Source organism: Vombatus ursinus, unplaced genomic scaffold (genome assembly GCF_900497805.2).
Source record: "Vombatus ursinus unplaced genomic scaffold, bare-nosed wombat genome assembly UNPS02006692.1, whole genome shotgun sequence".
Classification (NCBI taxonomy): Eukaryota; Metazoa; Chordata; class Mammalia; order Diprotodontia; family Vombatidae; genus Vombatus; species Vombatus ursinus.
The window spans coordinates 164-11,091 of NW_020946470.1; the positions used below are offsets into that span (position 1 = coordinate 164).

The window sequence follows — 10,928 nt, forward strand, 5'->3', positions numbered from 1 at the left end:
CCCTTGGATCCCCAGGGTCCAGGGTTAAAACTAACTAGGTATGACTTACAACAGTGATACCCTATTTATGATTAATGTGTTTTTATGCTTGAATGCTAATCGTGCTAATTATTCTGTTTTACTTATTGTTTTTTAACTAATTTTGACTTCACATTTTTTTTTAAAAGATTAAACTAGAGAAGTTTTCAGAGAGAAGCAATAAGAACTAATAAAAAGATGGCAGACTGACTGAGTGAAAAAAGATGAAAAGAATTCACATGATTTAACCTAGAAAAGGAGACCATGAAAAATTTCTTTGGGACTATTTTCCAGTATTTAGAGCAGATTTTTAAAGAGATATTTTAGTAAGGATGCTGACTCAGTACCTTCTTAGGGGATTAAACAAGAGAAAATGGACTTGAGAGTTTGGGTAGACAGGAGGACAATGTTGATTTCCTAAGCAAATAACCACTAGATTAGACTATCAGAAGTTATTCTGGAATCATCTATGGAGAGTATTGAAAATAGAATCCATAACCAGTTGGAACATTCACTTCTGTATAGGCAGAGAGCAAGACTAAATGACCTCTTAAAATTGTTTCCTGTCTCTTATACTATGAACCTGAAAGTCTTAGCCTGCACCGTACAACAGAAACTAGTACACAGTACGAATCAGTACAGTACAACACATTAAAATATCATGTGCAAATCAGTGTTATACAAGATGATACTATTTTTGATATTAAGGAAAGTTTTCAGTATTTGAAAATGTTGCATATAAGGGATGCTGTTTCATTGAGAAAGTGGATAAGGTATTTTAAAACCTTGTTTCTCTTCCCATTCTCATTAATTATAAACTACCCCGGCAGTCTCAATTTAAGTTTCTACATTTGTCAATATAAGAATATTCTTGTTAAATAAAACCTTAAAAGAAAAGTACATTAAAATGTGTTGTCAGTTATTTGCACTGTTAAAATTTGTCTATCTTATTTTTTAGTCCTTTCCTTTTTTAAAAAAAATGCACTATTCTCTTTCAGGTATGGCAGAATAGAAATTCTCTCTGGTTTTATTAATGGACTTTTTCTGATGGTAATAGCTTTCTTTTTGTTTGTGGAATCAGTGGCTAGATTGATAGATCCTCCAGAATTAGATACATACATGTTAGCGGTAAGTGTTTTTAATTTACTTCTGAATTTCCTATTTGCATAATGATTAAAATATTTTTCCATGCTAAAACCAAAACTTTACAGTCATTGATGTGAGAATAATGTATTTTTATTGGTGTAATTTTCTATATTAGTATATATTCATAACTTTTTAAAGTAATCTCTGCTAATATATTTGAGGTAACACAATGAATCTGTAGGTAGTACTTTATTCTTCTGACTTACCAAATCTGCAGTTTAAACATATTTTCAGTTTAATACTTCAGTTGATCCATGATTTAATTTGAGTATTCACTAGTCCCAGGCAGATTATTTTTGTGCCCTTCCCCTGTAGCTCTCCAAAGAGAATCTAACTAAAGAAAGACCTAACAGCTTTCCTATGGATTTTTATAACATTTTATGCACACCAGTGCAGTTTTGAGACTGTTTCTTGCTAAATCATTCAAGGGATGAGAGCTAAAGAGTTTGAGTGACATAGTGAGAAATAATCACTCTTGATTTTTCAGATACTGTGAGATTTCATGGTTTGCAGCCATATAGCACCACTAGAAGAACATCTGTGTTAAAAAGATGGAGTTTTGTTTCCTAAAGGAGTTTTTAGTCCTTGAAAGTGCTGCGTAGTTTCCCAAATGCATCCACCCAATCTCTTCCTTCAGTTTAATTCTGGTTCCAGCTTGTTGTTAATCTGGAGGACCTATCCACGATGAACATACTGATTGTCATTTGAATTGAATGTCATAATCTAGCAAGAACACATTCTTCACTTCATTTTTTTTCTTGTTGATTATTAGCATATCTCTTCTAAAAAACTCACTTTCACTGTGAGATGGCACCATTTTATTCTTGGTATTGATGCAGTTACCACTATGTCATGAGCAGTGAAGGAATCTTGTCATTTTTCCATTTTGGTTTTGCATAACCTTGGCAAAACATACAATTATTTTATGCCTCATTTGATGTAATCAAAAGATAATCGTAGAGAGTCATCTTTATGAGTCTATCAAGGAGTTTTGTATGACTTTAACATGTGTAGGAGACACTTTATTGGAAGAGAGTATATAAGGCTGCATTTTACCCCTTGGTCATGTGGTAATCAACAAACAATAAACAGTGTAGTCTGTTGTATTCTCTGTATCTGTCAATCCCTTTATGGGACTTTAAAGATGTGGCACAAGACCTGCCTCTCTTCCTTTTTTAGATTTTCATCAAGGATACTTTTAATAGACTATTCTCACACAGTAGGAATATATGGGTTAATAACACAGTGGCTTCTCTGGAGCCCTTTTTGTTGGTGATATGGGGAATAATATTACATAGATTTTTTTTTTGTGGGGAATATTTTTCTGTCTTTGAGCTCTCTTAAAAATCACTCTCTCATTGCTTTAAATTATATCATTTCTAGACAGATTTCTTCACATACTTGCTCAGGTTCAGCTGCTCTTCCCAGTTTCATCTCCTCCAGGTGTTAGAGTGCAAGTATGGTGGGTTCCACTCTCATTGATGCTTGTATTATCACTGATGCTTTTCCAGCTATAGAAACATTTTGTATCTACTTAGCTTCCTCCAGGTTTTATCCGCAGATGCTTTTGGAAAGATCTAGCTAAGTTGAATCTCATGCCAACCTTTTCTGCAGATTTGTCTTCATCTCTAATGCTTTTCATCATTTTGTAAGGTAATACTAATTGTGATCTTCTTCGAGCCTTTTGCAAATGAGCTCCTATTTTAAACTGCCATTACCCTTGGCTACCAATCTTGACAAGGAGATCGGGTTTTGCTGCCTGAGGTAGTTTCTGGGTTCCTTTGGCCTTCTTACTGTAACAACTATTTTTCATCTCTTAAGGTTCTCTTATAAACAGAGGCCCTGATCCAGTTACTTAATCACTTATTGCCTTAGGTACCTCTAAGAGTCTAAGCTGTAGAACAGTTGTTGATGATGCTTTAGTAGAGGGAGTTTTCTAATCAAAGACCCCAAATCTAAGAAATTACAGGTCTAGTTTGTTTGTTTTTTTTTAAGGGTTTTTTTTGGTGTTGATACCTTCTTTAATACTGTCTCTTCGTTTTTATCACTATGGAAACATAAGCATATCCATTTCAGTTTGTATCTTTTTGTCATCCTTCCAGTTCCATCTGTAGGTGCCATGCTGTTGAATTGATCTGGCTTAGTTGGATCTCACTCCGTGCTTTCTGTAGGATGTCTTCTAATTTGATATTGATTTTGACTTATGTGTGAGTCAGTGACTGAATTGACTATCAATGATTGATTGAATAGAGCTGATTCTGAAATGATTCTCGTGTCAGTAATGAATCATGTACTTTCTATTACGATATAGTCAATTATGATATAGTCAGGCTTTGCGGTAGTGTTTGATATTCAATGTATGCAGCACTCTCTTCTTTTAAAAAACATTCATGATATATAGGCATAAGGTTTCTGATAGTCTTCCAGTCTTCTGTGTCATTTTTTTAAACTACTGTACTTTTTCTCCTGTAGTAAGCATAATATAATTCAATCTTTTTCGGATTGGGTGTTTCATAGTAATCATTCTGAATGTCAGTTATAAAGTATCTTATGATATAATGTACCATAGACACAGGATCTTAATGTGTATATTTTGGGTTTCTTTTATGATTTGCCTCTTGGATAAATTGAGCATGAGGAAAGGGAATGTTCTGGTTAGTTTCTTTCCGAAAATGATTGTTTTTGCTATCATTTTTACTTCTTCTATTTATTCCAATAATGAGATCATCAGAATAAAGGGTTTGATTATGTCTTTCAGCATACTTCTAGATTATTGAGCTGAAAGTGTCTACTGCTAGTTATGATTTTACTATGTAATTATATAATATCATCTCATAATTAAAATTGAAAAGTTATTTTTCTAACAGTATATTACCTTTTTGTCATCATAAGTGTGCCCTACATAATATTGCCCTAATTTCATTAATATATTTTAACCAAATCACACCTAATGTTACAAAATCCTACCGTGATATTCATCCATTTGCCCATTTATGGAATTATCTGTTACCTGTAATATCATGTTTTCTTAGAACTAGTTAACATGTCAGATTATATACTGCTGCTTAAAAAAAAAAAGTAACTTTTCATGAGTGGTCCAGAACTTGCAATGGAAGTAATGGCAATATATTTTAGGAAAATAGGCTGTACCTTCTATTATTCATAATTATCCTTAACTAGTAAAAAAGATAATGATGCGGCATATCTTATTTTGTCCTGTGTAAGCTGAACCTAATTTTTCAGATGACAGATTTAGAATGTATGTTAAGAGAAAAAAATTGTTTATTCATATTTTCTGGTATAAATCTAATAAGAAAAGGGGAAAAAAACAACACAACTGACCAATACATTTGAAAATGTCTGAAAACATATATATATTGTGTAGTACCTGTGGAAAGTGCTGCCGTAAATATTTTGGCATATATAGGGACTTTGTTCTTATCAGTGGCTTCTTTAAAGTATAAGCCAAATGTGAATTATTTTTTTATCTGTTCATTAAAGCAGATTCAGCAGAAACTCTCTTCTATGATATTTTCAAGATCATTACTTTGTTACTTTATGTACTTGGAAGTAATAGAACATCATTTCATTAAAAATTTTCTAAAATTTAGACTTCTTGCTAATTCAGGTTAACCCTCTCCAAGGTGAATAATTTTAGTGAGATTTGTACTGTAAATATTTTTATACTCTTAACAAAAAAAAATTGTGCACATGGTAATTTTGTAGTAAGAAGTTTAACCTTGCATGATAGGAAAAATAGTGAAGTTAGATTTTCTTTTCTCCCTTTTAATAGCCTGTCTCAGTTGGAGGGCTGATAGTAAACCTTATTGGTGTCTGTGCCTTTAGCCATGCTCATGGCCATGTCCATGGAGCTTCTCAAGGAGGCTGTCACTCACACGATCACAGCCATTCACACCATGGACACAGTCATGGACACAATCATTCTCACAGTGATCATGGGCACAGTCACAGCCACGGACACTCCCATGGATCTTCAGGAGGAGGCATGAATGCTAACATGAGAGGTAAGTGCTGGCTAGGTAGTCTGTAAATATGATGTTTAGTAATTAAGTGAATTAATTGTAGAAATAAAGGATATCCTGGAATATACCCACCAAAACTACCTATTCAGAAAAATAACACATTCTACCAGGAAAGAGAACCTCCAGACAAAGAACACATAGTGGGGATTCTGTAACTCTTTACATTGAAAAGTTCTGGTAATGGCATGCAAAGTCTTGAAGCTCTTTCATAAGAGAAAGTTGAAAAGTTATGCCATGCAAGACTGTGTAAGAATGCCGTCCCTCAGGGCAGCTAGGTGGCTCAGTGCATAGAGCACCAGCCCTGGATTCAGGAGGACCTGAGTTCAAATCCGGCCTCAGACACATAACACTTATTAGCCGTGTGACCCTGGGCAAATCACTTAACCCCATTGCCTAGCCAAAAAAAAAAAAAGGAATGCCATCCCTCTCACGGGAGGAAAGAGATCATTGTGCTTTCTGAAAGGTTTTTTGTTTTTTTTTTTTAAAGAAATGCCATTGGATTGGAAGTCCAGTGAAGACATTAGCTATGTTGAGTTCTTTGTTAATCAGGGTACATTATATCAAGATTTCAGTGTCTGAGTAATGCAAATGGATGTGTTTTTCAGAGGAAGGAGGAAAGGAAGGGGGGGGGAAATTATTTAGCACCTACTATGTGCCAAGCACTTTGCTCAGCACTTTGAACAACCTTGGGAAAAAGGTGCTGTTATTATCCCTGTTTCATAGATAGGGAAACTGTGGTAGCAACAGTTAAGTGGCTTGTCTAGGAATACACAGCTAGTAAATATCAGGGGTCAGATAGGAACTTAGGTCTTCTAATCTCCAAGCCTAGTCCTCAGGCCCACTGAGCCACCCAGCTGCCTCTAGAGAGCTAATAAAAAAAAAAAAGCTAAGTACCAAGGATTGAGACACAGGGGATGGAATAAGAGAAGAAAATGACAGAAAAGAATCATACTAAGTCTTAAGTTAGGAATGCCAGAGGAGAAGAATTTCAAATTGGTTGGCTAGTGTCAGACATTGCAGAGAGGTCAAGGAGAATAAACATTAAAATCAATCTAACTTGGAGCAGAATTTCTCAAGCTATTCCCTGCAACTTTTAGTATAATATGGTTAGGCAGAATTCCATGACAATTATCCCTTTAAAATAACAAATAACAAATGGATAGAGGGCTAGCCTTGGAATCAGAAATGCCCAGATTTAATTCCTACTTCTGACACATAATAGCTATGTGATCATAGACAAGTCATTTAACCTCTCCATGTGCCTCTCTTTAAGACTGAAATTATAAATGATTTCCTTTTCTGCATATGTAGAGTTTCTGCCCTGGGAGTTCCCTATATAAGTGAAGGGGTGTGTGTCTGTGTATGTGATGAAATTATGTGCTAAAATTACTTGTATGGTGCTTTTAAAGTATCTTAATCGGCTTAATTGCCTCCGTTTTGCTTCAGAATTTCCACAGGCCCCTTTTATCCTGGGAATAATAAGTGCCACCGCTCCCAACTCCCCCACCCCCAACCTATATATTCTAGCATTTTAATTCAAATATCAGAGTGTTCAGTGACCATTTTAGTGTAGGAAAACTCTGTTTCTGATAAGCTATTTATCTGTTGAGTTAAATATGTGCAATTAAGCTCATGATCACATCTTAGAATTAATAGTAAATTTAAGTGTTTTTTTTCCTCATAGCAATGAAATTAGGGAATCCTAAAGAGAAAAATGATATGATTATTTGGGTTTTACATGAAAATGTAACATGATTGGGGAGAAGAAAGAAGTATAAAAGTACATAGGTATCAGGAGATAACTAGGAAAAATAAATTGTATGACTTCTGATTTTTAAATAATTTATATTATAAATATACAGCCATCTTCATAGAAGCAAGAATAAAAGACTGTGTTTTATATATGCTGTTTTATAATTTCACTACACTACACAAATGTGTAAACTTTTAAGCGTAATTTTAATATATGTATGAATATTCTTGAAGTTTTTGAATTCTAATTATGCCCTATAAGTGATTTGGATAAATGTTTTTTTATGTATATGTATATATATACATGCATATATATACACACACATACACACGTGTTTGTGTGTGTTTAAAATTGTTTATGTTTTATTCACAGGTGTGTTTTTACACATTTTGGCAGACACACTTGGCAGTATTGGTGTAATTGTATCCACAATTCTTATAGAACAATTTGGATGGTTCTTTGCTGATCCTCTCTGCTCTCTTTTTATTGCTGTATTAATTTTTCTCAGTGTTATTCCACTGATTAAAGATGCCTGCCAAGTGCTACTTCTAAGGCTGCCACCAGAGAATGAAAAAGAAATAAACGTTGCATTAGAAAAGGTGGGCTTTGAACTTCTACATATTATGTGTGATCACTCAAATTTTTCTTTGTATATTAACGAGGAGCAGTTAAAACTGTATAAATCCTCTCTTCACTGGAATTTTAAAAACATTGTGGTTTGCAAAAATTTGACTGAAAGATTTGATCTATATGATTAAAAACTGCTTCTTTGGATATATATTTTTTTTAATTTAATTTTTTTTTTCATTTAAGCATTTATTTTCTCTCCCTGCCTTTTCTCTAATGGGGGGGAGGGGAACCTCAGCCCTCATAAAAAAATATGCATAGTCAAGCAAAACAAATCCCCACATTGACTATATCCAGTCATTCTGCTTCTTTAGTCCATCATCTCTCTGTCAGGATATAGGGAACATACATTATCGTTTGTTTTCTGGAATCATTGTTTATTTCATTAATTGGAGTTCTTTAGCCTTTTAGTGTTTTTTATTTAGACTGTTGTTTTTGTATTCTCCTGATTCAACTCACTTTACCGTGCCTCAATCCATGTAAGTCTTCCCAGGTTTCTCTGAAACTATCCACTTAGTTTTTTGCCTGTGTATATTTATACTAGAAGTACAAAAATTGTAGGTGAATGATGAATATTTCTAAATGATGGGAGGTTTTTTTTTTGTATAGAATGGTAAAAGGGGAGTGTTTGCATGTCCATATATCATTATACGTGTGAATCTGAAGAAGGGTATGGAAGCATTGATTAGGTGGAAATATATTAGCATATCTCAGTGTTTTAGGAGTATGTTGGAGTTTATCTTGGTATAGGCTCTATCTGGTGACCAATATTGTGTGTCACACTTCATGGGATAAATGCTATTGTTTGTGTACCAACAGTGATTCAGAAACCTGGATATGACAGCCACTATGACCCATTTTCCAATTAACTATTTTCAGTGTTCTGATGCTATTTATATGTAAGGATAAAGTTGTGGTTTTTACATTTGGACTACCTTTCTCTCTTGCTAGTTATCCCCTTTGTTCTTTCCTCCTCTGAGTAAAGAACTCCCAGCCTCTCTAGAAATATTCAAAGGTGTTCAATGAAATAACTTTTCCTGGACCAGGGATTACTAGGTGACAGACAAATTAATAACTAAATCAGTGTGTGCTATGTGCTACTGTATTTATTTTCATTTCTGACAGATGAAAAATATTTATTGCTACCTTTTTCCAATTTGGCAGATTCAGAAAATTGAAGGTTTAATATCCTACAGAGACCCTCATTTTTGGCGTCATTCTGCCAGTGTTGTTGCTGGTACGATTCACATACAGGTGATGTCAGATGTACTAGAACAGCGGATTGTACAACAGGTAAAACATTTTAAGAACTTGTAACCCTATTCAAAAATATCAGAATAGCTTTCCAAAGGAGTCACTTGGCCTAAGCTTATTTCTAGGCATCTGTAACCAGCTAATACATATTCAAAGCATTCCAAATCTATCATTTGCAATTTATTCAGAATTTTCTAATCCTCATTGACCTCAATAGTTGATAAAGACATTTCCAAGATGGAACAAAGAAAAAACAGTGAACTGCTTCCAATTACATGACTATACAATTGAGAAGCTACTGGCAATCCCTCCTCTGACAGGCTTATTGAGAAAGTGTGCTGCATGAAGTTCCAGGGAATTTTAGGCATCTTGTATAAACCCAGATAATATTAAAAATGTGTGGTCCCTCTTTGTTCAAAGTAGAGTAATGTGGGTCATGTGCAGCTTCTAGAAGGTGAAAAGAAGTTATGCCTGTCTAGATAGTTGGCTACACACAGGCTTTAAGACTGTCATTGGGCCCTAGAATATGCCTTTTAATTAAAAAGTCATAAATTAAATATTAAGTTTTAATACCACATGCATAGAAATTGATAGGCTGAATAACAATTTCAGCACGGGATTAGCTGTGATTTCTTAGCCTGCCTATCTAGTATAGGCCATCAAAATCAGACCATTACATAATTGTTTATTTATGAATACACTACTACATAGTGACAATCATAAGCACAAATTTTAAAAATTTAAAACAATTAGTTGTTTTAATCTGAGAAAGTAGATTAGAACTGTTAGGGTTTTTTCATACATTTTAATCAGCAGGTGTATTTTTGGTGTTCACTTAACTATGGAAGATATTTTCCCACCTTTACCCTCCCTACCCTGGAGTCCAGAGTCCTCCCTTTGGTAATAAATTTCCATTTGCTATGTCAGTTACTCATTGGAACATATTATATTAAATTAGTAGTAGTAAAGTCTATGTGAATCATTTACATAAACTCAAAAAATACCAAAATCTTCTCTTCCCACTGCCTCTTTAGAATTGAAGTTAGTCTGTTGGTCCTACCATCAATAAAACTTTCAAGTGCAGTGAGGATATATTTGTACTGATCCATTAATCTAGTCTCACTCATTCCCTGTTGATATTATGGGCCAATTTGTTAGATGATAAGCCTGAGTGAGAGGTACAATTAATGGTTAAAAAGTAGACTGGCATTATTTCAGTGTTCTTGTTAGCACCATGTTTTAAGGAACAGCTTACCCTACAAACAAAAAGTGACAGTAAGTATTCCCCCGACCTGTACCTCCCATATACCTGCAACCTGCCTTCTGTCCTCAAAACTACCAGTGGGCAACCACATCTGAGACTAGTCTCTGCTATACTTTCCATGCCAGTGAAACTTATCTGTCCTATATCTTATCTCAGGGCCAGACTCTGTGTCCCCCAAGATGATACTTGGGTAATTTGTCATGCTGTTGCTTATAAAAGAAAGCTAGAGGCCCTTCCAGTGTTCCTCTATTTCCATCTAATCCAAAGGAGTTATTCTAGTGATTAAAGTTTCAGACCAGGTAGGAGGGGAGAAGGGGGGCACTGACATTTTTGCATGGTAGGTTTTTCAGTAGTTTAACCTTTGGCCCTCTCCCAAATTCATTGTTAGCCACCTATTTTGATTATCTGCCCCTGCTTTAGTAAACTCAGCTCATTAACAAAATGTTGATTATAACTAATTGAATAGCCAGTTAACTCAGTGTCATTCTGTCAGTAAACATATATTAAGCACCTACTTTGTTCCAGGCACTGTGCTAAGTGCCGAGAAAGACAGAAGATAGTCCCTACTCTCAAACAGTTCTCAGTTTATTGGAGACAACATGCAAACAACTATATACAAACAAGTTATCTACAGAAGAAATTGGAGCTAATCACAGAGGGAATGCAGTAGAATTAAGGCTACTTGTAGAAGGTGGGATTTTCGCTGTAAGCTGAAGGAAACCAGGACACAGAGATGAGGAGGAAGAAAATTCCAGGCCAGTGAAAATGCCCAGTCAGGAGATGGAGGATCTTGTGCACAGAACAACGTGGAGGCCAGTGTCAC

The 10,928-nt window shown here is 34.8% G+C and overlaps 1 protein-coding gene across 1 annotated transcript; it reads left to right on the top strand.

Annotated features, from left to right (window-relative positions):
* Positions 1 to 976: 976 nt before the first annotated feature.
* LOC114033035 (zinc transporter 5-like) lies at positions 977 to 8,919 on the top strand (the record flags this gene model as incomplete). The annotated part of the gene is made up of 4 exons (XM_027848484.1): positions 977 to 1,146; positions 4,958 to 5,189; positions 7,333 to 7,559; positions 8,752 to 8,919. Coding segments are annotated over 4 exons (782 nt in total), but the record flags the coding sequence as incomplete, so codon positions are not given.
* Positions 8,920 to 10,928: the final 2,009 nt, after the last annotated feature.